We start from the raw sequence: 25,664 nt of genomic DNA, 5'->3' as shown, positions 1-25,664 counted from the left end.
AACAGTCAGTGTAGCCTTTAGTGCGAGACTGGAGATTGTCCAGAGCATGTATTTACTGAAATGACTGCCTTATCTCGGGGAAGGGTTACATTTTTTAGTGTATGTGTTGGAACAAGAAAAACACATCACCCCACACCCTACCCCCTGCCTTTCTGAGAGTCAAAATAGTCTTTGTAAACACAATGTAGCCGTCCCCAGGACACTGGGCTAGGAACCCACAGAGGAACAGAAAGCATCCCAGCCTGTCACAGGCAAGTGTAACAAACACATGCAGCAAACTGAATTCTTGATTACAGAAAAAAAAAATAAGGCTCTTTCCATACACTTGGTGTATCATCAATAGAAACAGGCCAAATCCTCAGCTTCATCCATCTTTCCACCCGATCCACTTTCTTTACCAGCATAAAAAAAAAAAAAAAAAAAAAAAGTATTTTTCACACCAGGGGTTCCAGCTTGTAGCAGAACAGCCCCAGCACTTCTGAGGGAAGGAGGTGTCCTCCTCTCTTTGGTGGGAATGGAGATCATGGAAACACAACAGGTATTAGCAAAGCATGGCTATGAGTCCAGCAGCATGAGTTGTTAGGACAGTGCTTCATAGCAAGTTGTGCTTCTTCCCTTCATCTACTTGGTCTGATTATTCAGACCCTGCAAGACAAAAAGAGTGGCTGCAACATGTTAAAGAGCCACAGGAAGATTCTGCAATAGGACATCTGCTGGCAGCCAAGGCTGAGAAATCCTCCTTAGGGGCAGGAAGGTAGCACAGTAGGTGAATGGAAGAGCCCCTTGGAGGGCAAGAAAGGTCTCAGCACAAGATCTCTGCTTGCTGCAGTTCTCTCAGATGTCTCGGCTCTAGCCTGCCTTCGTGTCCAGCTGTGCCCATGTATGGTTGTTACTGGGTCCAAAAAAGAAGTGAACATGCTGAGGCTGTCTAAGATACTCTTATGCTTTCTCCTTTGTCTCCTTCCCAGTAAGTTCCATGCCCTTGTTTCACACAGGGAGCTTACAGCAGGCACTGTCAAACCAGTGCCCTGACATCTCAAAGCACCGGGATAATTCAAGTCTCCAAAAAGAAGAAAGGCTACACTGTGCACATTGGAGCCAAAAACTTCGCACAAAATAGTCTTGTCCTGAGAATGCTATGCCTGACCCAGTTCTGATATGTGATGAAAAGCACCACCTCTCGAAGCATGGAAAAAGATTGTCTCAGGACCATGAGGTCTCTGAATCTTTACAGCAGCCTTAGCCAGGTGCTAGTGTGCTTACAAGGTGGAAGAGGCCAAATGTACGATGAGTTCATAGGTAGCCATCATGATGGCTGTGTTTGGGATCTGGCGGATCAAGTGAGCCAGGAGCCCTCGGTATAAAGCCAAGGGTCCCTCTTCATGGACCACAAGCTGCAGAGTCTGTATAAGGGAACGGTATCGTGACCCTTCTTCTCGCAACCGTGTCCGAATGACCTCTGGAGAGACAGAAAGGGAAGTAATATTAGCAGATTGATCCTACAGGCATGGCATCTCCCATCGAGGGGAACAGAGGGAAGGAGAGTGGACCCACTCACCATGTGGATATGCAATGCATGAAGCACATGTTTTGGAGACAGCAGCAGCTCCCATTAGGCCAAAGAAATCATGGCTGTTTGGTGAAAGTGTGAGCGGTGGTGAAAGGGAATGATGGCTGTTTCTCAGCTGCTGTTTCAGTGCTTCATAGATGACAAAGTGTATGATGGTCTCTGACACTCCAGCATAGGAGGCAGTGATACCACGGTAAAATCCACGAAGGCCTTCAGTGCGGTACACACGCATGGCACATTGGACAGCATTGCTGGCCATCTCCCCCTTCACCCTGTAAAGAGGAGGGAGGGTTAAAACGGCATACTGTTCCACTGACCTAAAACGCTGCTGTGACCACAACTGTACGACTCTTCCCCAGCACGCCTTGAAGACCTATGTTCTGATGGCAAGTCACAGACCCCTACCCAACCCCACCCCCAAACCAGTCCCGATTTGACACAGAGTGGTTCTGCATTGCTAGTTTGCCTTACCTGGCTTCCAGCTGCATCCTGGTTTTCACTAACCAGATAGGGTTGGTGAGTGTGGCAGAGGTAACGCCTGGAGAATAGAAGAGGAAGACAGCCATGAGCACCAGGATCACGCTGACAGTTTGTGAGGAGGGGCTGATCTATCAGCTGTCTGAATTCTGCTTGGCAAGCTGCAGGCATTTGCAGTTTGAGAATGACCTTGGGAGAAGAGACATCTAGGGCAGAATATTTGATTGTCGTCCTCCCCCATTCCAGCCTTTGTCTGGTGGTTATTAGCTCCTCTGCCTCCAACATAACCCTACTACAGGCCCTGGTGTTACACAGACGCAGGAAACAATGGGCTAAACTTGCAAGAGTGGAAGATTTTGTTAAGAGAACTGGGATGTATCAAGAGAAATGATTCTGTGAGTGGTCTAAATTACACACTGCCTTCTCCCTCTCACAGCTGAATAGACCTCTTTTCCTGATGGGGTAAAGACTAGATCCATGACTTGAAGAGATGAGCCTAAGAAGAACGAAGAGTGAGAAAATGTTTTGGTTACCCAAGGAACTCACTGCTCCAGATATGGAGGGAGAAAATTTCAGAAGAGACAGCAAGACTGATGGGAGCAGCAATGGGGAAGGAATGAAACCCGTTTACACTTACAGACAGAAGGACCCCTTGGCTCTGATTTGAGACAGAAGAGGCTCACCTGCACAGGCTGCTGATAGCATGTGTACTTTCTTGGACTCCGGTACAAGGACAGCATTGAGCCTCTCCTTAACACCAGAATAGGCAGCAAAATATATAGCCCTGGTTAGAAAGAAATACAAAGAGGTTACAGCTCACCTGTGAGAAGCAGAGACAGCACTGCTGTGGGGTCTCACTCCAACTTTTCTTACTGCCAGCATAGGCTGGTCTAATGTGACATCAGATACCATTTATACTAGGCCCACAGCAATCATCTTATCTTACAACTATGATCACAAGGTCCAGAAAATGTCTGTGTGAAGAGGTCCAGTGGCACAACGAGCACAAGGCCCAGACTGCTTTCAGAATGTGGAGCAATAGCTGTCATGGAGGTCCTTTAAAAAGAGTACAGCATGAGCTATCCTCAGGGAGCAGTACTCACCGGGAAGGAGCAACCCCAACAAGGTTTGGACCCAGACCTCGGAACAGGGATCTCATGCCTTCCTTCTCAAGGATGGCCCTACAGGAGGAAATGAACAGAGAAATCAGCAAATTAACTAAGTGGGGGCTCTCCTGTTCCTTCTGTTTCTTTGTTCTTCAGTACTTCTTATAGCACCCTCTCCTCACCTCCCATGTTTATGCTTTTTCTGCCCCATTTTCTCTCCAACCGCTTCTCCTCTCTCCTTCAGTCATTTCTTCCTATTCTTGCTGACACCATCACTCTGGGTCTGATCAAACCACTAGCTGAGAAATTTCTCACAGTCCCAAAAGCTGCCTTGCAGACTCAGAGTTCAAAGCACAGATCAACTGTGAGAAGTAGATGTACCTGCGCTCTGACAAAACTTCCTACTGTACTTGCGGTTTCCAGAGCCTCACCTCAAATGCTACTTCCATCTCTCCCCGCCTGCCCCCCCCCCCCCCCCCGATGACCAAACCTTCACCTCCCTGGTGCTAACATGCACACCGTCCTGTCCTACTCACCTCAGCAACTTGAGCACTCCAGGAGATGGTGGGCTGGGGTTCATCAGCCTCACACTCATCCCTGGCAGATGTATCTCCGAGAGGCACAGAGGCCGCAGTGTCAGCTGGGATGACTGTAGACGCGTCTTCACCACTTCCAGGGGACAGGTCAGGATGGCTCCAGCTGTGCCACCACATCTAGGGCATAACAGGACATGTAAGAATGACCCCTGTGCAGGAAGAGGGCAATAATTCTGACCCTGCTCGTCCACAACCTCTCCCCTCTAGGAGAGGAGGTTGGGTCCCCCAGCCTGCGTCACACATGACCTCCTGCTCTGACACTGATTAACGTAATAAGGGCTTAGCTTGGGACATCTCCTGGCAGCCTCACTCTGAAACCTCACTCCATATTTGAGACAAACAGTCCTAAGTCCATAGGGGCTCAGCAGTCCCTCAGCTCAAAGCTGCTGATCTTTGCATTCAGAATTTCCCAGAGCAAACACTTCTGCTGCCCAACCTCGCTGCAATGCCTTCTGCTGAGATCACCAGGCCCCGTGCCTCACACCTCCCCACAGCAGCACTGGCTCAGAGAGCGGCAGCACAGACCTCTCCCACCCCTCAGCCTGCCGGTGTCTTCGACCCATAACCCATTCAGCCCCACGTTTGCAAGGCCCTGTAAGCGAGATCTGTATTTTCTGACAACAGCCAGGCTCACCCCCAGCCTGACTTGCTTAATGAAAGAGGACCCTGACCTTCAGCAGACAGAAGCTATTTTTGGAACTCATGAACCATCACCATCAATCATTCTAGTCACACCTCAGTAATGCTGAAAGGACACGTATCTCCTTTTTCCCTTTCTGCCACTCAGGGACAAGTCAGAACCGACACGTTCAGTTCTCAGCTCCTGCCCCTTCAGATCCTTTGACTGACAACTCTGTTCTTCTAGAGGATGCTCAGTACCTGAAAGACTGTTTTGAGATGAATTTGCATGGAACAGCCATGCAAGAGGCTTTGATGAACAAGCAGTTGTTCATATCTGCTACAGCCAAACTCGCTTTGTTTCACAAGAGATGGAGGCTGAAAAAAAGCTCACTCTGCTCCAAAGAAAGAAAAGCCAGAGAAAGAACTACAAGATATCAGGGAAGAATCAAGTGTATCAACAGAATTACCTCTGACGGTACAGGAAAGCAAATGGCTAGAGTTCTGAAGAATTATTTTGAAGAAGTCTGTACAGCTTAGTGTACACATACATTGCTCTGACAGCCTTTGCTCCTAGGGCTTCATTTATTATTGCCTGCAGGTTAGGGGGGAAAAAGAAAAAAAAAAAAAAAAAAAAAAAAAAAAAAAAAAAAAAAAAAAAAAAAAAAAAGAAAAAAAAAAGAAAAAAAAAAGAAAAAAAAAAGAAAAAAAAAAAAAAAAAAAAAAAAAAAAAAAAAAAAAAAAAAAAAAAAAAAAAAGAAAAAAAAAAGAAAAAAAAAAAAAAAGAGGCCTGGACGCCTATTGCAATGAAGTCCAAGAGTTGGAAGATCTGGCAGCTAGAAGGTTATGCAGCTAATGATACCAGCAACTAGCAACTAGTTACGCTACTCCATTACACTCATGCTTCTTTGTCAAGCTCTTTGCGGATTTGCGCAGTGGTGATGACTTGCAGAGCAACTGATCAGCAGCATTTTCCCTCAGGAGATAAGATGAGCAGTGGGAGTCTGGGATTAGGTGGAACATGACCAAAGAACTTAGCTCGGGCTCAGAGGACAACACAGTGCAAAGCCGTAAACGTCCTGGCTCAGGTTCTCTGGATGAACAAGCTGATCAAGACAGCCTACGCATTGATCCAGGAGTCACATGAGGCAGGGCCTCCTTTTACAAAAGCCACATTGATTCTTCCAACATAGACCGTATTCATTCAGGGGACCAACAGTCTTGCTCTTTACCGTAGTTTCTACTAATTTGCCTGATACAGGCTCCAGACTTACAGGCCCATTGTTTTCTTGACCAGAAGTGTAGTTTCCAGTGCAGAAGATTGAGTGCAGTGGTGACAGATGTCTAAGAAGTCTGAATAGAGCAGTTCCAACTTCTTATCTAAAAGCTGAGCAAACACTACAACAGGACAACATTTAGAGAAGCAATTGCTTGGTATCCTCAAGATTTTTCTCTCTAACAGTGCATAAGGAGGCACAACTTTATGTAATGTTTTCATAGTATCTCATTTCTTCAAGAAGTCCCTACCTGAGCACGGTCAGGATACGAATTTGAACCCACGTCTCCAGTACATACAAGATTTTCCTGAGTTCAAGTTCCTCAAGCTACTGATATGTATAGATAATAGAGAACAATTTTAAAAGCAATAATAAGAGTTAAAGAAATTGTTACTCCTTAGCATGGTGGTCATTTAATCAGCAGTAAGAGAGTCCGAGGTGAAGGGGGACTTCTGAGCCACTATGGCTCAATGGTGAGACTAAGGAAGATTTTTCAGGGAGCAAAAAACATTGACTAAACAAAGCTAAGGAAATAAGGTGTATCAGTTGTTCAAAACCAGAAGAAATCTCAACTATGATGTCTTACAATGCGCTACATCATGGTACAGCTGCTCACAATGTATGAAAGGCATAGGTCTCCAAAACTCTTCTGTTTCAGGAGAAATGGAAAATTACATACTCTCATCACAAAGAGATTAACTATTTTTCAGTCCAGTACTAATGAAGGCAAAATTGAACAAAATCCAGTCGGAACAAACATTTTAAAATCAGCAGGCACAAAACCCCTCATGGCCGTGGATATTTAAAATAGCTGATTAAGGAGACTTCATACCTACACATTTAAATGCTTAAGAAATGTTAGGGGACTGGGGAAATATACTAGCCTAGAAGAGTTCTCATGCTTAAGAAATGTTAGGGGACTGGGGAAATATACTAGCCTAGAAGAGTTCTAATGTCTACCAGGACTAAAAAAAAGTGTGTTTGTAATAATTCATGCTGCTAAGGTTACACAGTTATATGACCTGAGATTCATGCCAGAAGAGAATTACGGAATCAGATCACTATAGACTTAAATGGCACTTTGTACCAATCAATGTTGGGGGCAGGTGGGGCCTATATTGTTGGGTTTTTTTAATGGAACTTACCAAAAAAAAGCTGGATTCACAAAAGCAACTACAAAGATGTAACATACCTCAGTTTTGCAAAAAGTGAGCTTGATATCTCACAAAAACACGCTTAGAGCCTTAGCACTCTGTCTGTAGCATAGATGCTAGAGAAGGATTGAAATCAGACCATAAAATCTCAAGAAGAAGAAAAAAAATACCAGCCCCAGTCTTTCCCTGCCCTGAAACCAGTTGTCAGTAAAGAATCAAGAAGCAGCAGTCCAGCAAGAGTCTAGGAAAATCACTTCTAGACTAGACCTAAAAATTTTCAGTTTTTCCACCAACAGACAGGAGCCAAGACCTTACTCTTGATAAAATCCATGGGTGACAAAGATTGACACAGTACTGAGCAAAGCTGCAACGACTGGCAAATAATGAAAAAACACATGGAACTGAGCAGTCACCAAGGGTCCTTGTGCTGGGCTTAAAGAGACCGGTTTAATGAAACCAAAGCCCTGAAGTCATTCATTACTCTAGGAGCAGGAACAAAAGCAATTCCTGCAAAATCTGATGAAGAGCAGCAGCTGACAACCAGTACAACATGTACTCCCAGAGCAAAGCAGTGGCAAACAGAGCTAACTGAAGAAGGCAGGTAATTTTACCTTAAAAAAGAGTACTTGCCTGTAGACCTTGCTTTCACATTTTAAAAGGAAAACTGGAAAGTTTGAGGTGGCCAAAAAAGAGGACTAGTTGAGAGAAATACAAAAAACAGCATTAACATTTTTTCAATGATCTGAAAAGGGTATGAGAACATGCACAGAGGTGACAAGGTTTACTGGTAATTCACATTTTAGCCCTTACTTAGGCTAGCCAAAAGTTGAGATGGCTGAAAGATCTTCATTTAAGGATAGCGATGCTGTTCACCTGCAGTTAAACCAGGATTCTGCCTAGGACACAGGCAAATAAAGATCACCTACGGAAGATCAGGAGAAATACTCCTCTCCAGAACACTCTCCCAGCTTCCTGCAATTTTCATCTCAGGGATTTCCTCAGCTAGAAACGTTGCATTGCATTTAAGAGCCTTCAATACATTCTTTTTCATTAATCTTTTTAAAATGCTTGCTGGATGCATAAAAAGCTTTTACCCTCTAATATCCTGTTGCCACGAGTCCCTCAGTTTAACTGCACACTGTGTTAAGAGCTGTGTTCCTGCATTAGTTTTGAACAAACCTCTCGCAAGTTTCATTTGATGGTCCCCAGTTCTCATACTAGAAGATAAAGTGAACAACTGTTCCTTCATCAATGAGACCTGCTTCATTAGGTAAAACAGTAATATTAACTATATACTGCAGGAATAACCTGAACTTCTTATTCATCTCTTGGGTTTTAATTAATTGTAATTCAAGGATTATTGCTTAATGGGCGAGGACAGGGTACAGACTGACAAAGCTCCCGCTAGCGACACTCCTGTCACTAGCCGAACTCTCACAGGTTTTCAGGAACCAAAGCAGAAAATGAGGATGAGGAAAAGCTTAAGAAGAAAGCTAAGAAGTGTGAAAAAGTATATTAAGAAGGGCTAAGATGCAGTGACCATATAGTTCAAAGGATAAATTAACAAAAGAGAATAACATATACAAAATAACACTGGGAACAGAGAGGGCAAGTACGTATAGGCAAAGATCAACACAGCACAACAACTGCATTAGCCGCAGCAAACTGGAAATTTACTAATTAAGAGCAAGTAAACGATGTGCTTTATTGCACATGCTATACCGCAGACCTCACTGTCACACGGACTCCAACAGTCTGGTGGAATTCTGAAAGGGATTCGGTGGCTGTCTGGGCAAGGGAGTCCTGCAGTTACGCAGCAAGGGCCGGAGGACCACAATATCTTCTGCTTTAGGACATCATAAACTTAAAAGCTCGTCGTTTTGAGACTTCAGTGTTTCTTAAAGAGAGGAAGGGTGAAACGCCGGGCGAGAAGGGACTCCCTCAAGGGTCTCGCTGCGAATTCAGAGGCACTGCCGGGATCCGCTCTCCAAACACCCGCCTCCCCAGCACCAGCCGCGCTATCCAAAGCCAGAGGAGACACGCAGGGAATCTCCGCCACGGGACGACGGAGGGCTGCCTGCCCTCCCGAAGACAAGGATGCCCCACCGCTTGCTCCGCTGCGGAGACCCGGCTGTGCCCCTCATTCCCCCGTTCAGCACCCCGCTTCCCTCGCCCCCCCATCCCCGGCGAGCTCAGGCTGGGTGACACGCCAGGCCGAGCCCCCCCCACGCCCCGACTCCCCTTCTTCCCAACCCGCAGAGCCACACGTTCACCCCGGCCGGGCCACGCCGCTGCCCCTCCGTTGGAAGCCGGCACCGCAAGGAAGGGGCGGCTGAGGGTTACGGGGCTGGGGCTGGCGTGGGGCAAGGCAGGCTCTCCTCTCCGCCGGCTGCAGCGGGGCAGGCCGCCGCAGGCCTCGCTCCTCAAGGGGCGGGCCGCGGCGGGGCCGAGCCGGGAGGGAGACCCCGGCCTGGCAGCGGGAAGACGGGCCCAGCGAAGCCTCGGCCCCCCGTCCCCGTCCCCGCTCGGGGCCACTCACCCTCCGGCGAGCAGGTGGAGCAGGGTGCTGTGCTGCGCCATGGCCCGGCGCTCTGACGCGCCCCGCGCATTGGCTCCGGAGGAGGCGCCCGGGAGGCGGCGGCAGGCGGGAAGGAGGGCGCTGTGAGGAGGGAGGCGGCGCCTGCGCCCGCCTCCGCCATTTCTGAGGGGGCCCGGGCGCTTAGCCTGGGTCTGTGGGACTCTCGTCGTCGCTCAGTGCGACCGCAGGCGCTTCCTCAGGTGTTTGGGTTTTGTATGAAGACAGGCCAATGTGTTTCAGACAAAAAAAAAAAAAAAAACAAAACCACAAACGCCTCAGAGCAAATTAGACCCCCTCCTGTTGAAGTTTGAAGGATCAGGACGTCAAAGCTGGGGAATAGTCAGGGCCGAAAAGATAGATCCTCTAGTTGCTTTTGAAAAGGCGAAGTTTCAGGTGGTGTCGGAGCTCGCAGAATACCCTCTTCCTTGGAAAAAAGCGCAACGTACGTCAGCGTCACGCTGTTGCCAAAAAGGCAACGCACCGTACCAGTTTGCGTGGCTGGAAGGATTGATAGCCTGTAAGTCGGATGAAATAAGTGGTCAGATCAACGCTGTACTGCTGTGACTTCAGCACTGGCAGAACCGAGCGACTGAGTGTTCGGTTTGGGGACAAAACGGGCAAATGTGGGGGAGTGAACCCACAGAGGGGAACGACTCACCGGGGCCATCCAGGCAGGACTGAAAAAATTGCAGTGTGTAGTCCAGAGAAGAAGGAATTGGGGGAGATGTGGCAACTGACTTCAAGACCCTACAGAAATACGTCAAAGGGGAAAGGAGTAATTACCTTATCTGTGGTGGAGAAGAAAAGAACTATCAGCCCATCAATAGTGCCTGGGCAGCGAGGGGAAGACCAGTAAAAGTATTGGCCTTCTGGTCAGTGAAATGGAAAACCGGCCAAAGATACCAAGAAGTTGCAAGTATTTTTCACTTGTCTCCACTGTGATGGTGGCTAGGTGAATACCTTAAATAGCACCAATAGAAAAGTGGGTAAACGTCATTCTAGATTTCTAAGTGCTTAAGAAAAGTCAATGCTTTCAGACCAGTTAGGCTTGATAAAACTCATTCTGTGATGGTTGGAGAACTGGCTGAAGCAATGTCAGGTCCACTGGTAGTTATCTTTGAGATCTCTAGAGAATGGAGAGGTTCAGAACACTGGAAAAGGCCAAATATATTGGCTATTTAAAAAAAAAAGGGGGGGGGGGGGATCTGAGGAATTACTGGCCAGCCAGCATTACTTTACTGCCTCCCCCTGTAATACTGGAACAAATAAACTTTAAGTAGACAACTCTGATTTTCCATTTGCCAAAAAAAGAAATCAAGTCAAAGCAATCTTTCACGGTAGACTAACAGGCCTTGTGGCTAAGGAAGTAACAATAGATGTTATATATTTTGAATTCAGTAAGGATTTCTGTTTTGTTTCATCTGACAGTCTTACAAACAAGCTAGGATACATGGGAAACGGGATCTTCTGAAATCACTGTTAGGAGAGTCTGATGCTGATTAGAAAACTCCAAGTTTGGTTTTCAATGGTACGCTGTCTATCTGGAGAAAAAGTATCAAGAAGGAGTCCTGCAGAGATCTGTTCTCAGTGTGGTATTAATAGTTTCTTCAGTGATTTATACAGTGGACTAGAAAGTGTGCCCATTAAATTTGCAGACAACGCTAACCTGAGAGGGGTTGCAACATATCTGGAAGACAAAATTAGTATTCAAATAACCTTGATCAATGGGAGAGATGGCCTGAAAGAGTGGAACACCATTTAATAAAAGCATGTGCAAAGTTCTGCACTTGGAAAAAAATAATGAATTTCACAAAGTTAGGATGGGGAATAGCTAGGCAGAGACCTCCATTTTGTCACTGGTCCCCATCGGGCCCAGGACCTTCAGCAGAGTACTGGCTACTATCAAACTCAGACTGCCTGAAGGATGCAGAGCCCAGAATAGCCTTTTCAGGAACTGTACAATTTGCTTTTCTCAGCTCTCCGAGAATTATTGAGGCCCCCTGATATTTCAGTTCTTACTGCCAAAATATTTACACTTTGCATGCAAGGCTCTGTTGACTTTGCTCCTTTTCCTGCTGACTTTAGATCAGACCCTTTGCTTTCCACCTGCAAACAGAAATACTTGTGGCTTCACCAGAATACTTACAGTCCTAAATTTCTAAAATCTTCTACACTTACCCACCAACAGCTATAGCTGTGGTTGTCCTGGATGCTCTGCCACCACTGCCACTTCTGATTCCTTTAGTCTTACAGTCTTTCGGGACTGTAAGGGACTCTTCCTTCTGTCTCCTTTGCTCTGGCTCTAAGACCTAGAAAGCCTCACTCTGCAAGGTCTCTTTCTCTACCTTCAGGTGGAGGGGCACCCATGCCTCACTCTTAGGCAATGGCAAACTGTGACTGAGCCCTGGAAGATGCTTTCTGAAAGCCTCCTACACACTGTCTTCAGACCAGTGCAAATAATAGCACGACACTTTCAGTAGATCAAAGGATTGCTTAATGTTGGAACTGGTTCAGTGATGAGCGCTGCTTTGCAAGAGCCTTGGTGAGCCTGAAGGCAGCCAAGAGCCAGGGAAACGCAACTGTCTTCCCAGGAGAAGAGAAAGAGGGGAAGAGAAAAGAAGAGAGGATACATTTTTCTTTAGCGTGCCTTGTCCCTGCAGGCAGCAGCGATGACCCTGGGTGCGTTCCCTGTGGGACCTGTTCTTGCTGCTCAGACCGAAGAAGGGAGGCTGTGGGTGTTTTTTTACAGAGCAGTCTTTCAGAGTCCCTGTCCTGAACCAGTAGGCCAGGCTGGACGGGTATCATAGGCTAGTGTCATGGGCATACCCCAAGGGCCTGATACACATGTTTATAAATCAAACCTGCTTCATCTTGACTTCTTCAGTGCTCAGTCTCTGACGGCTTTTGGATTTGTGCCCATGCCTTATCTCAATGCCTACTCCCCTTCTTCATGTCTTTGTGCAGTCTATTGTTTTTCCTAGGAGCAGCATTGTCCATCTGTCCTTCTTGAAAGTAATTCGGGATTCTGTCCAAAAGCCTCCTCCCTCTGTCTCTTTCTCCAAGTGCTCTTACTAAACCTTGATCACACTGAGTGTATACAGGATTGGCATTTGGTAATAGTGGGTGAGTCTTGTTTGTCATTCCAGGGGCTTCATTCTGGAAATGCACTCTTAGTCCTGGGATGACTACAACTTACAGGCAAGTAGGGAACAATAGCATAAGGCAGACATCTGGAAGTGTGGAATGTATTGTGCCAACGTGACATAGCGTGTGCGGCCTCAGTGTCCATGTGTAAGAGAGTGGCAAGAGTGTAAGAGCGGTAAGTGTAAGAGTGGCTATGTAAACGTCTTTTCAAGTGTTGTTGCCATCTTAATGCAGCTGCCTGCCAGATGTAGGGCACTTCCACATCAGCGCCTGAATGGGTGTCTGAAGCGCGCTTTCAGAGTGAATCTTCCAGTAATTCCCGCTTGCTGGGCTTTGGTTTGTACTGCAGAACAGTCTCGGTGTGCAAACTAGATTCCTTTCAGGTGGTGCTAAGCTAGCAGGCGAGCCGTACATAGGAGCGCACCTCATGCATTTCAGCCACTAATTGGCGTGCAGTCCACGGGACCAGGGAAGACACAATCCAAAGTAAAGCTCCCCAAACATGTTTGGTGTGGATGTTGGATTTCCAGCCCCAACTCTTACCACTTTAAAGATTTGCTCCTGTTGAGCCGTGCTACTTGCTAGCACAGAAGTGGCTGTAGCTGTCACATGCATTTGAAAGCTGTAAGGAGTGTGCTCCAGAAGACTTGCTGCCAAAGAATAGTACCTAAAACAGCACCAGACATCAGTTCTTGGATAGATGGGAAGTCTGGAGAGGATCCTGCACAGCAGCATGTTCCTTTTGAAAAGGAAGGTGGGATTAGATTCTGAAAACAGTTTATTTCTAGCACCCTAATGTCACAGCAGGCGGTACACATCACGCAACCCCCTCTTTGTGCTTTTCCCACTCTTTCGGAGGCTATACACGGATGAGCTCTGGTTTTCCAGGCGGTTTGCTCTCCCTTTGGAATCACACGCGCAGAAGGACGACGCGGCGGGCCGCAGGCGCTGTCAAAGCCCGTCCTCTCCGCCACCCGTGCTGGTCCAGCGCGGGAACTACCGGGCTGGGGAACCAGGAGCTGCGGGAGAAAGGCGGGACGAGCCCGGCCGCCGTGCAGCCACCGGGGCGGGGACGGCGCCCGCAGAGCTGAAGCCACCCGGGCGGAGCTCCAGCTGCATCGGCATGTCGCCGGCGGCGGGAGGGACCGGGACCGGGACCGGGACCGGGACCGTCCTCCGGGCGGTAGGGTCCCGCCCGGACTCTGGCCCTTTAAGGCGCTCCGGTGCGGCGTTGGCGGGGTGCCTGGCCCTTTAAGAGCTGGCCCCGCCCCCCCCGTGAACCCCGTGAGCCCCGGCAGCCCCAGGTACGGTGCCGGGCGGGGGGAGCCCCGCCGCGCCGCCCCCTCCCGGTCCCTCCGCCCGCCCGCCCGGGCCGCGGCCGGCACCCGGCGGGGGTCCCGCCGCTTGGGCGGTTGGCGGGGGCGCGGGGCGTCTTGGGGAGGCCGCGGCCTTGCCGTCCTGGCGAGCGGGTGTCCTTTCCCGGGCCCGCGGCGGGTGGGAACCGGGGCCGGGCGGAGGGAGCCGGGGGTGGGGGGGGTGGGTGTCCCGCTCCTCCCGGGGCGGAGGCTCTTCCCGGCCACGGCAGCCGTGCCCGGCCGGGGGAGCTGGCGCCGCGGCGGCGGGGCTCTGAGCCCGGTCCCCGCCCGTGCGGGCTCCGGTCCGAGCTCGGGGCCTCCGCGGCCGGCCTCCCCGCCCGCCCCGGCAGGGGAAGGCGGGGGGGGGGGGGGGCTGGCGGGTGGTAGTGGGGTCGGGACACGGGGCCGGGCGTCCCCGGTAGCCGGTCCCTCCGCCTGGCGTTCACCCCGGTGTCCGTGCCGCCCCGGGGCCAGGTGCAGGCCCGGCGGGGTTTGTCGCCGACCCTCCCTCCCTCCCTGCCTGGCGCCATGGCCATGAGGGAGCTGGTGGAACCGGAGTGCGGGGGCTCCAACCCCCTCATGAAGCTGGCCGGCCACTTCACCCAGGACAAAGCCTTGCGGCAGGAGGGACTTCAGGGCCCGCTGGCCTGGCCCCCCGGGGCCCCGGGAGCCGCAGCCGTGAGTGTTGCCGGTCGCTCGGTTTGCCGAGCTGGGGCTGGGTGTGGGGCCTGCCCGCCGCTGGGTCAGTCAGCCAGGGGATGGGGGGGGATGCTGGCTGAGGGGGAGTGTGTGTGTGTGTGTGAGGTGAGCGGGTACGGGGGGGGGGACTGTCGTGCGAATAGGTGCAGCGTTGCTTTTTTTTGTTTTGTTTCTGGGGAGGGAGGCCCCGGGGTCACCCGATTTGTCCTGCGGGGTTGTGGGGCGAGGGCCCGTTCGTGGAAGCTGCGTTGGTGGGCGCTCGGAGGACGGCGGTGGCCGCGGTGAGCTGTGTGCCTTGCTGCCACGGCCCGAACCCAGAAAGCGCTGGGAGGGGGGTTGGATGGTATCGCTCGGGGGTATCCCCGCTCCTTTAGCTTCCACGTAAGCAGGCAGCTAACGCAAGAAAATGCTGACAGCCTAAGCTCAAGGAAGCTGTAAACTAATTGGGTCACGGGGGGCGTGTGGAGAGGGGTATGGGGTCCAAGCTGTTGGGGTAATTGCCCACTATTCCCTGTAGGTATCCAAACCGCTGGGGGTGGCCACCGAAGATGAGGTAAGAACAGGTTGATGCATCTCCTCACTGCTTTTCTCATCAGCACTGTTTGCTATTTTTCCCCTTACCTGATACTAGTCTTCCCTTCTGACAAGCCCATTTCTTTCTGTCATGCTCCATGGCTCTGCCTGCTTATCTTCTATGCGATGTGTGTAATCCATCTCTGTCTTTGGCAGCTGGTTGGAGAGTTCCTGCAAGAGCAGAATGCCCCTTTACTCTCCCGTGCGCCCCAGACCTTTAAGATGGATGATCTGTTGGCTGAGATGCAAGAGATTGAACAGTCGAGCTTCCGACAGGCCCCTCAGCGAGGTGAGGGGAGCTAGAGTAGGTGGAAAGCTGGGAAAGATCTTGGTGTTATGGTTAAGCTCCTAGCAGGGTGGTTCCCATCTATTCAGCACTTGTGAGATTGTATCTGGAGTATTGTTTCCAGATTTGGGCTTCCCAGTACACTGACGTACTGGAACAATTCCAGTGGAGATCAATAAGGTGTCCAGGGACTGGACTATGTGGTGTTAAGAGGAAAGACTGAGGGAACTGGGTTTGCTCAGCCTGGGAAAGAGGAGTCTAAGGGGCAGGGAGCATGAAGGGTGGAGTGTCTAGTTGCTGTCTTTCAGCAGCCACGGCCAGGATCTTCGCAGCAATACACAGCAAAAGGACAGGGGGCAATGGACACAACTTGCGGACAGGGGAACCGACTAGATGTAAGGAAACATTTCTTCCCTTGGAGGATGGTTCAGTACTGGAATAGGTGCCTAGGGAGGCTGGGGAATTGCCAGCCTTGGACAAGTTCAGAAGTTACCTAATGAATGCCCTGAGCAACCTAATCTCTAGCTTTAGTGTTAACCTGCTGTGAGAACACTAGCAACCTCCAGAGATTCCTTCCAAGTGGAATCTTTCTGTGATTTTATACTAACAAAGAGAAAGGGAAAGATCAGAGATGATGAGCGCTAGCCTGGGATACTTAAATGATGCCTTTGAGTCCTCCAGTCCTCACTACTGTTTTTTTCTTCTTGTAGCTCCAGGTGTGGCAGCCCTGGCACTGTCTGAAAACTGGACCCAGGAATTCTTGGCTGCAGCGGATGGTGCTGGTGATGTCTCCTCCGATTACAATGAGGCTGACTGGTCACAGGAGTTCATTGCTGAAGTGACAGGTGAAGGGTCCCTTTTGGAATTACTGTCAAGGTGTTGCCCAGTCACATGCCTGTGTGTAGTGGAGAGTTACTGAATGTGAAATTGGAGTAATGCTTTGGGCCCAGAAGTCAGTGTTTACTGCAGCAGCTTTAACGGGGTTGGGGGGGGGGGGGGGGAACCCTGCTTTGCGATGGCTTAGCCAAATTGTGAACAATGTGGTGTGGAAGCTTTTATTCAGGTGTAAGGGTCTTTTGTTTTTAGCTGAGGTTACCTGGAGAATTTAGGAGAAGCAGGCTATTCAAACTGCTTTTGCAAAAGTATTATGACTCAACTGATGCAAATTCTGGAGATGGTCTGGTACTGCTTCTAGCTTACATATTCCTTAATTCCCTCTCTTAAGGCTAAATTTGCCTTTGGTACAAAGGCAAATATTTCGTGTGCTTTGGCCAAATACTTTTTGTCAGTTTCGTGGAGGTGGAGAGCTGTTGCACCTTGGAAATGTGCCAAGTGAATGTTTCTGGCCCAACGGTTAAGCTTTCCCTTTCAAGCAAGCTATTAGTTTATCTGAAAAGCCATCCTGCATTGTGGATAGAGCTGGGGCTGGCGTAGGGTCCTGTTACTGTTCGTGACCTAATCTGGAAGTTATGAGTAAGATTTAAAGAGATGCTCTTCTCTTGTCCAGGAGCGGCCACTGTAGAGAGCCAGGTAGTCCCTTTCTTTGACCTTCACTCTTTATACTTATGGGAATATAAGTCAGCATTTACAAAGGTGTTTGAGAAAGTTCTGATGAAAACCTAGTGCTTCGTAGGTGGTGCTTTTGACAGAGACTTGTAATGCATTGCTAATTTTCCTGACCTACATAGTATCCCACATGGAGCAGACAAATAAGTTGTGAAATGAAAGTAGAAAATCACAAGGTTATTGGCAGCACAGTGGCATCTGTACTAATACATGGTCTGAACCTAAGGCTTGATTTTTAGATCAGAATAAACAAAGTTAGAAGAAACAAGTGTAAACAATCTTTCTTTGAAGAGGTGTCCTCTGTATGTTAGCTAACTGTGAGAGAGCAAAATCTGAAGTTAATCTGAGTGATGGTCTGCCTATCTTACTCTTCTCCCCATTCTTCCTCATGTCCTATGCAGATCCACTGTCTGTGTCTCCTGCCAAGTGGGCAGAAGAATACCTAGAGCAGTCAGAGGAGAAACTGTGGCTTGGGGAATCGGAAGACCAGTCTTTGGCAGATAAATGGTGAGTCTGTCTTCTCAAGACTAGTTACTGCTGCTAGGCACTTGGGTGGGTGAAGTTTGGATAGGTGATAGAAATCTGCTGTGGCCTGAATGCTTTTGAGTCATTTAACCTAGACTGATGTTCTCAGGCAGTTTTGGAGAAAGGAGGAAACAGTGCTTGGAGACTGAAGTTTGTAAGAGATCCTAGCTTTTCTATATTCTAGTTCCAGGAAGATACAGTGTTCATGTAGGCTAACTTAACCTCATGCCTAATGCAAAGCTCCTTAAAGTGATTGCAGGAGTGAGTTCAGGAACTCCTAATCAAGCAGAAATTTTTTTCCGCAACAGATGCTTTTTTAGATTTAGAGATCTCGAGTACTAGACTCTACTAGTTGTTAACTTCCATCACTTTATTCTCCCTATCTGACAAACCACTTCCAGCCTTCCAGACATTATTTTAATGTGTTTTTGTGTGGTAGATTAAAGAACAGTCTACTACCACGGATCTTCTCTGTAAGCCTGTTGACTACAGTCAAGTTTTTCAATTAAAGAAGCAAAACACAAGCAAGCAATTTGGGCTTCTTAGATCTTTCCCTAAAAGAGATTTTGCGCATTTGGATTCTCCTTCCTCCTGACGCTTGCCTTTTCTGATACCTTTCTGCAAATATGGACACTCCTGAGTTATTGCTGCCAGTTCCAAAGACTTCACCAAGACTGAATGTAGTGGTAGCACCTGGAACTGGTCCTATCCTGCTGTAAGCCAGACGACATATTGAGTTATGTGCTTGCTGTGAGCCCTCAATCTTCTGCGGAGTTGATGCTTTTCCAAGACACTGTTCCTCTTCCATGAGCACAACCTACTTTCTTTGTTCCTAGATATATGACCTTGTTTTTGGTAGTGCTAAAACTTGCAATGTCTGATAGCATGTGAGCTTGAAAAGGAATCCAGACTGTTCTGCAGAACTGTGCTGTCACTGTAATTGTTTAATTCTGCTGCTGTTTGTTCAGTCACTTGCACAGTTAACCGTGTAGTAATTTTGAATTTTTACAGATGAATAAAGGTACTGAATCACTTAGGAGAACCCCGGAGTCTCTGAGGAGGGGTGCTATCACTCAATATTGTTGTCTGGCCCACTGTGTAGACCACTGTTAGTGAAAGAGTTCACTGTTGCCTGGTATCAGACTCTCTCTTTCCCTTTTACTGCCTCTGAACACAGGTATGAGGAATATCAACCTGAGGATGATCTTAAGAAAACCGTTAGTGATTTCCTCTCTAAAGTGGATGATCCGAAACTCAAGAATTCTGAGGTAAGAAATTCCCTGACTGGGGCTGACAGATACCTAGTGTGAATAAGGGGTGTGGGGAATTGAGAAGGGGGAAGACAGTAAAGGAATAAAGCCTCCTCCTGTCCCATGTTTCCATTTCTTCCCTGATTCCTAGAAGTTGAACCCTACAATCCAATCCAGATACTGTCCATCTCTACCACATGGCTCTGGTGAAGTCCTGTCCTCCCCACTTTTTTGGGCCTTTTGTGCTCACTTTGCAGAGAGAAGTCCTCTTAGTGAAGGAGGGAGGCGTGGGCAGAGGGCTTGTTGACAAAGCATCTGCCCAGCTCCACCCTTGTTTCATTTCTCTGCCACAGTTCCTAAAGTTTGTCCGCCAGATCGGAGATGGGAGGGTATCGATCGAAGCTAATCAGGTGACCCACAGAGACCAAGATCAGGCAGAGCAATGGGCAGCTGAGTTTATACAGCAGCAGGTAGGAGCCCCAGCCCTATGTGCTCTGAAGGAGGAAAGGTTTTTGCCACAGTGCGCAGTCTGGGAGCGAGGGAGAATGGCAAGTCCAACTCTCAGCAATGCTCTAATAATGACTAGGCTGGGGGAGGCGAGGGAGGGGCTGTTGGGCTCTTCTTAGCAGAGTCTAGCCAGAAGCTGGGAAGGTATATGGGCAGTGTGAGTTTTCTCATCTCCCGTAGCACCTGGGAGAAAGGGGATATCCAAGTGCACTCTTTTCCATTTTACAGGCCATCAGTTCTTGCTGATGGGAGGAGGGGTCATCACAGACCCTCCTGCTGTTTTGGGATGTGCCCTGAGGTTGCCAAATTCTAAAAAGAAAGGTGTGTTTCTGTTTCCAAACTCCCAGGGGGCATCCGATGCCTGGGTGGATCAATTTGCGCGATCTGGGAACGTGTCAACTCTTGATACGGAATTTGAGCAGGCAAAGACTGCTGTGGAGGTAAAGCTGACGGAGGAGGAGGACTGGGGTACCAACTGAGAGCCCATGGTAGGGTTGCCTCTCTCCTTTGCATGCTACAGGAGGGCTAGAAACACTTACGAGGGTGTTTTCTGGGGTGTCTGTAGAGCTCAGTTTATGGTTGAGATACTCTAGTCACGTTCTGTTCCCCCTTTAGTCAGATGTGGACTTCTGGGACAAACTCCAGGCAGAATGGGAGGAGATGGCCAAGAGAGATGCAGAGGCTCACCCCTGGCTCTCTGATTATGAAGACCTCAGCTCTTCATCATATGACAAGGTAATAGAGAACAGGGTCTCTCAGCCCTAGCGCTGTGATGGACTGCCTTGAGGAGACTGGCAGTGTGTCTGCTTCACAGGTGAGCTCCACAGACCCCAAATGCTGCTAGGATTCCTTCTCACACTGATCTTTTGCTGTCACTTGCACCCTCATCCCAGATCAGCTAGGGGTTAAACAAACACTGTTTTCACTTGTGCTTGTCTGCAAATGCTGTCTAGTTCCTCTCCAACACCAAATACCCGTTAATGCTGGGATTCTTTGCAATGAGTGCGCAAGTGTTGTCGCCCCTCACCCCAACCGCAAGCTGATAGTACCTGCACCAGATGTTTAGTCTCCGTTGCAACTTATTCCAGGTCTGGTTTGGGGGAATTTTTCAGCACAGAGCAAGCAGGAAGAAGAGCCGTTGTTCTCTGATCTGCTACAAATTGGCAGAGAGGGCGAGGTGCTGGCTGGTCTGCAGTTTGAGTGTTTCTGATGGAGGAAGACTAGACTGTGCTGTACTGTAGAGAGTGCTTTTCTCCCTAAGCCTGTCTCCTAGCATTAGCCACCTGTCTGTCCTCCCTGCTAGGGTTACCAGTTTGAGGAAGATAATCCCATGAGAGATCACCCAGATGCATTTGAAGAGGGGCGGAAGCGCTTGGCAGAAGGTGACCTCCCCAATGCTGTCTTGCTCTTTGAGGCTGCAGTGCAACAGAAGCCAGATCATATGGAGGTGAGTGAGAGCAGAGATAACAGGCCTTGGCCAGGTGTCCTGCTACTTGGATCCTTCCCTTGTGAGGTGTCAGGGTGTGTGTGTAAAACTCACTTCACTGTTGGGAGCTGTGCCGGGAGTACAAAAACATGTCATTTTTCTGTGGCTCTGGGTATGTAGCTGATGTATGTGAATCCCCAGGAGAGCTGTGGGCAAGGAGGTTTATGACTAATGTCAGTTACAAAAAGTGCAAAGGCTCTGGCCCAGAGCTGTGTAAAATCTTTGGAGCACATGAAACTGTGCATGGAGCCAAGACAAGGAGTTCTTGTCTCTTAAGTTGCTTCTGTGGAATTCTTCATTGACATTGCAAGTTTGCAGATGCTTATGACAGATGATAACTGTTTTCAATATCTGTATTAAAGACGAATTCTGAGCAGCTTGTTAGACTAGGGGTCCTGGTTAGGTTTTCTGTCTAGATGCCAGAAGATGTAACCCAAAAGGGTTGAGGGATGGCTTGGGTGTCTTCACAGTCTTCATTTGAAGCTGTGGGCCAGGGAATGATTTTTATACTGAAGACAAGTTTCCAGCTCCTAATTCAGTGAATACTTACTTCCATAAAGCACTTCAATTTCTGCAGGGTGGATTGAGAAATGGAATAGTGTGTGTGCCTTTCTCCAGAGGCAGAGGATGTGGATATTCTCAGGAGGAAGAATGCATATACAGTCATGTTGTCTGTTTCTGGATTGCCTGCCTCAAGGACCCATGGATGCTGAATTCTCAGTGTGTCTGATTCAAGCCCTGCTAATTGTATGTGATTGGAAATACCCGATTTGTTAATCCTGAGGCTTAGATGAGAGTGACGTGTCGGAACAGAGGTTCTTGGCTTCTGGGAATACAGGCAACTAACTTTCTTGGGCACTGGGAATAGGTGAAAAGTAAGCAGAGGTTTTGGAGATCCACTTTAGCTTTAAAGTGGTCAAAAGGTGTTGCTAATATTCCTTTAGTATTGGCACTGTCTTCTCATAGGCAGTGTGGGCTGCAGGCTGAGCATAATGGAGAGGCAGTTGAAACCTTAGGGGAAGAAATCTTAGGCCAGTTCTCGCTAGCTGTATTGAAAACATTCTGAATTCTTCTACCACGACTCTGCAGAAAGTACAGAAGTCAAGACTTCACAAATGGTACAGTGATCAAATAGACTTGAACAATTGCTCTGAAAGAAATGTCATGTTTGCTTTGGTCCAAATCACAACTTTACCTTGAATCTCAGCTCTTCTGCCTGCAGAACGCTGTGCAGTTACCACTGGTCAGATCTTGCTGAGTTGCAGCTAGCTATATGGTGAGGCATTAGAGATTTGAGACAGTAGGTTGCCTCTTGCTCGTGGTGTCTTGTGCAGCGTGTCTGGGTCTTTGCTAATGAAACAGTTTCCTTCCTTGAGACAGTGGACGCTGCATTTTGTGACTTATATTCAAAAAGCGGGTACTTCATGCTGACCATCCCGCTAACTATCTCTAGCCCATTTTTGAGCAAGGGTTGTGGTTATCAACATAAAGTGAAGAGGTACTTTGGATTTAGTGCCTTAATTAACTATTCCCTATGTCAGCAGCCTGGAGATGGAAGTGGTTTTCATGTACTGGTGTCGTGATGATTGAAGATCCAGTAAAATAACAGTGCTGCTACTTCCAGGTCTGATGGTCAACTCCCCAGGATTATTGCTTGCTAGTGGACCACTGCACAAGTATACACAACTGCCTGCCTTGGGGGGCTCCTTATTATTAGCACTGCTGCTATGCCATTTTGTTCTTAGGAAATGAGAGATCTGTTTTCTTCCCTCCTTCCTCTGCAGTTTGACCACAGTTAGAAGTGGAGATTCTGTGACTTAAAAGTGTAAAACTGCCAACAGTTGCTTGATGATAGATCTCCAGGTAGACATTCACTACTACTTCTCACTGTAACAACACCAGTTTTATTGGCCTTGAGGACCTATGTGCCATAAAGTCTGTGTCTTTCGAGATAAACTTATATCTGTGGCTAATGTGTATACTTGCATACATTTGGTGTCACTCTAAAAATATGTGGGATAATATGGTGGATTTAATCTCTGTGTCTGTGGTTTATCAGCTGATCTTTTTCTCTGGATGTGAAGAAGTCTGACTTGGTGCATCTTTATCTTCTCCAGGCCTGGCAATATCTGGGAACCACCCAAGCAGAGAATGAACAGGAGCTTTTGGCAATCAGTGCCCTCAGACAGTGAGTGTTGCGGAAGAGCTTCTGAGCGTGGCTCCTTGTCTAGTGCATAGTGCCACAAGGACCATATGGCTAGCATGGTGTGCTCTGTCTCGATTGTGTTACCGCCTGTATCTGGGTGTCTCCCAGACTGATTGAATACCGTATTCACTCTTCTTTCTTTGACCTGCAGGTGCTTGGAACTGCAGCCTGGGAACCTCACGGCACTTATGGCTTTAGCAGTCAGCTTCACCAACGAGTCCTTGCAGAAACAGGCATGTGAGACCCTGCGGGACTGGCTACGCCATAAACCGGACTATGCCCACCTGCTGGAGAAGGAACCGGAGGACAGTGTCTCGGGGACAATCCTGGGGCCTTCCAAGCGTGTCCTAGGTTCCCTGCTGTCTGAGTGAGTTAGGGTTACAAATTTCAGCCTTCAGCTGAGACGTTTCTTGGAGGGTTGGGACTGGGCCAGGCAGGAGCAGAGGGAGCAACCCAAAGCCAGCTCTCTCCACAGTATGCCAATATCCTTCTTCTGTGTTCTTGCAGCTCGCTGTTCATGGAGGTGAAAGAGCTGTTCTTAGCAGCTGTGCGCAGCAACCCCTCAGCTGTGGATCCTGATGTTCAGTGTGGCCTGGGTGTCCTTTTCAACCTTAGTGGCGAGTACGAGAAGGCTGTGGATTGCTTCAGTGCCGCACTCAGTGTGCGCCCCAATGTAAGAAAGGGCAGGCTGTGCATGCTGGTGGTACCTGGAGGTTTATGGGTGAAGGTTTGGGTGGAGGTGCTGCTTGTATGAGGGGTACATTTTTGGAGTGGAGGAATAAAACAGACACATGGGGAAGGGAGGGTTGGCTTGAAGCTTAAAAAGATCCAGTTTATCTCAGCCCTTTCTGTCTGCCCCCTCCTCCAGGACCATCTTTTATGGAACAAGCTCGGTGCCACCCTGGCCAATGGGAATCGGAGTGAGGAAGCTGTGGCTGCGTATCGCCGGGCCCTGGAGCTCCAGCCAGGATACATCCGCTCTCGCTACAACTTGGGCATCAGTTGCATCAACTTAGGTGCCCACCGGTGAGCATAGGATGGGCAGATCTGCTGTGACCATGAGTGTGCGTGTGTTTGTGGGGAGAGACTGCAATAGGTCGCTAGGGCAGTGCCGTGCTGCCTGCAGCCTTCCCTTGGCATAGGAGAGCAGAGCGAGTGTGTGGACTGCCCCGAGAACAAAGTGTCATGCGGATGCAGTTGGAGTAGGGGCCATCTGGACTTCAGTTTCTGTTAAGAGGGAAGAGGGGGATTGCTGATGGTTCTAGAGCGGGGCAGGATCTGGTGGAGAGGAGGAGACCCTCTTGGAGGGGAAGTACTTTAGAAGCAAATGGTACATCTCATACTCCCTCCCCCATCTTCTCCAGTAAGCATGTGTGTGTTCTCATGTTGACAGTGAGGCTGTGGAGCACTTCTTAGAGGCTTTGCACATGCAGCAGAAGAGCCGAGGTCCACGGGGGCAGCAAGGCGCAATGTCTGACAACATCTGGAGCACCCTCCGCATGGCCCTCTCCATGCTGGGACAGAGTGACCTGTACGGGGCAGCTGATGCCCATGATCTTCCCACACTGCTTCAGGCATTTGGCCTCCAGCAGTGACTCTGGGATGGGCTCCCCTGCGAGTGCAGGGTTGGCCCAGCCCAGTGGTGACCTTCCTTAGAGAGAGAAATGTTCCGTAGGGTTCATACATATCTTTGCTCTGGTAGGGCAGATCATTGGCAACTGTTTTTTCAAGGACCTCCCGCTGAAGCGTGCAACTTCCCCTACCTGTCTGTTGTGGCCTGAGCATCTCTGAGCGGTTCACGTTCTCACCTCCATGACGGGCTGACACTCTGCTGGTAGGCAGGTGATCAAAGCGGGGAAGACGGCAACACCCAGCCCTCTCGCCAGGCTGCATTTGCAGTAATGCCCAGCTTGGCTATGAGACTTAATGACAGCCATTCTGCAGAGACTACCTGCTGGATGCGTCTCGAGTGCAGGTTGCTTTGGTGGGGTGGGATTGCCATTTGGTGAAAGGGTGAAAAATTGTGGGTTTTGAGCATGCTTCCCCCATGTATGTGCTTGCATGTGTGTATATGTGGGTTGCTAGGGAAATGGGGGGCCAGCAGTCCTCTTTTCTCAATACTGGTAATGTTACGGTACAGCCAGATGCTAGTTTTTCAGTGTCTCTTCATGTACCTTTTAAGAGCAGAGTATTGTACTTATGCTAGGGATACAGGTGGAGGCCCTTACCCTGTTAGGGTAAGAGGAGATCCCAGAGTTCAGACTTGAGGGAATGTGATAGGAATAAAAGACTAAAATGTAACCTCCCCTCCCAGCATATGGTGGGGAAAGGGTCAAGTCTTAATTTTCACTTGATCATCTGTCATTGTTTTCCTTTGTGCAGAAGTTCCCCATCTTGTGTGTAACTGAATCTTGTTAATTATAAATATCTGTATATGATTCTATTGGGGAAAATGTTTTTTAATTGTAAAGTATTTTGTATAATAAAGGGGGGAGAATTAAAATTGCCAAAATGACGTCTTTCTCTGTGCCTCTGTTGGAGCTGCATGCAGTGAGTAGTACAGATCTCTGGGGGTATTAGCCCACTGGTTTTCAAAAGATACATCAGAGTCTCTCTCAGTTTCTGTCTTCTCTTTTGACCCAGGTTTTGTTTTATTGATAGCTGATATGCAGATGAAGCTTAAAGGACCTC

At 48.8% G+C, this 25,664-nt stretch overlaps 2 protein-coding genes across 6 annotated transcripts; one reads left to right on the top strand and one right to left on the bottom strand.

Annotated features, from left to right (window-relative positions):
• Nucleotides 1-21: 21 nt before the first annotated feature.
• On the bottom strand, nt 22-9,434 carry LOC115343651 (solute carrier family 25 member 36-like). 2 transcript variants are annotated; one of them, XM_030019867.1, is made up of 7 exons: nt 9,338-9,434; nt 3,690-3,866; nt 3,151-3,228; nt 2,731-2,831; nt 2,042-2,108; nt 1,559-1,842; nt 22-1,459 (listed from the first exon to the last, which is right to left on the bottom strand). In XM_030019867.1, the coding sequence occupies exons 1-7, from the start codon at nt 9,376-9,378 to the stop codon at nt 1,260-1,262; spliced, it is 948 nt and encodes a 315-aa protein (XP_029875727.1). In that variant the 5' UTR covers nt 9,379-9,434; the 3' UTR covers nt 22-1,259. The 2 variants fall into 2 exon arrangements, with proteins under 2 accessions (XP_029875727.1, XP_029875726.1); XM_030019866.2 differs by lacking the exon at nt 9,338-9,434 and adding an exon at nt 8,528-8,641.
• Nucleotides 9,435-13,745: 4,311 nt separating this feature from the next.
• On the top strand, nt 13,746-25,488 carry PEX5 (peroxisomal biogenesis factor 5). Of its 4 annotated transcripts, XM_030020373.2 has the most exons (16): nt 13,746-13,824; nt 14,350-14,553; nt 15,092-15,127; nt 15,304-15,436; nt 16,144-16,278; nt 17,401-17,506; nt 18,702-18,792; nt 19,128-19,244; nt 19,629-19,721; nt 19,897-20,016; nt 20,585-20,728; nt 22,885-22,955; nt 23,125-23,340; nt 23,481-23,646; nt 23,842-23,999; nt 24,367-25,488. In XM_030020373.2, exons 2-16 carry the CDS (start codon nt 14,404-14,406, stop codon nt 24,566-24,568), a joined length of 1,938 nt encoding a protein of 645 aa, XP_029876233.1. In that variant the 5' UTR covers nt 13,746-13,824; nt 14,350-14,403; the 3' UTR covers nt 24,569-25,488. The 4 variants fall into 4 exon arrangements, with proteins under 4 accessions (XP_029876233.1, XP_029876234.1, XP_029876235.1 ...); XM_030020372.2 differs by lacking the exon at nt 13,746-13,824 and having other exon boundaries at nt 14,267-14,553; XM_030020374.2 differs by lacking the exons at nt 13,746-13,824; nt 19,629-19,721 and having other exon boundaries at nt 13,899-14,553.
• Nucleotides 25,489-25,664: the final 176 nt, after the last annotated feature.

The sequence above is a fragment of the Aquila chrysaetos genome, chromosome 7 (genome assembly GCF_900496995.4).
Source record: "Aquila chrysaetos chrysaetos chromosome 7, bAquChr1.4, whole genome shotgun sequence".
In the NCBI taxonomy this organism is placed as follows: domain Eukaryota; kingdom Metazoa; phylum Chordata; class Aves; order Accipitriformes; family Accipitridae; genus Aquila; species Aquila chrysaetos.
This window is presented reverse-complemented; position numbering and strand designations above follow the sequence as displayed.

Bases quoted from the DNA above. Each gene is read 5' to 3' on its own strand.
- LOC115343651 (XM_030019867.1), bottom strand. From the start codon at position 9,378: ATGGCGCAGCACAGCACCCTGCTCCACCTGCTCGCCGGAGG. The intron at 3,867-9,337 runs GTGAGTGGCCCC...GTTATGCCCTAG, and splicing joins CTCCACCTGCTCGCCGGAGG to ATGTGGTGGCACAGCTGGAG. The intron at 2,109-2,730 runs GTGAGCCTCTTC...TCTATTCTCCAG, and splicing joins GCTATCAGCAGCCTGTGCAG to GCGTTACCTCTGCCACACTC.
- PEX5 (XM_030020373.2), top strand. From the start codon at position 14,404: ATGGCCATGAGGGAGCTGGTGGAACCGGAGTGCGGGGGCTCCAACCCC. The intron at 16,279-17,400 runs GTGAAGGGTCCC...TGTCCTATGCAG, and splicing joins GTTCATTGCTGAAGTGACAG to ATCCACTGTCTGTGTCTCCT. The intron at 20,729-22,884 runs GTGAGTGAGAGC...TATCTTCTCCAG, and splicing joins AGAAGCCAGATCATATGGAG to GCCTGGCAATATCTGGGAAC.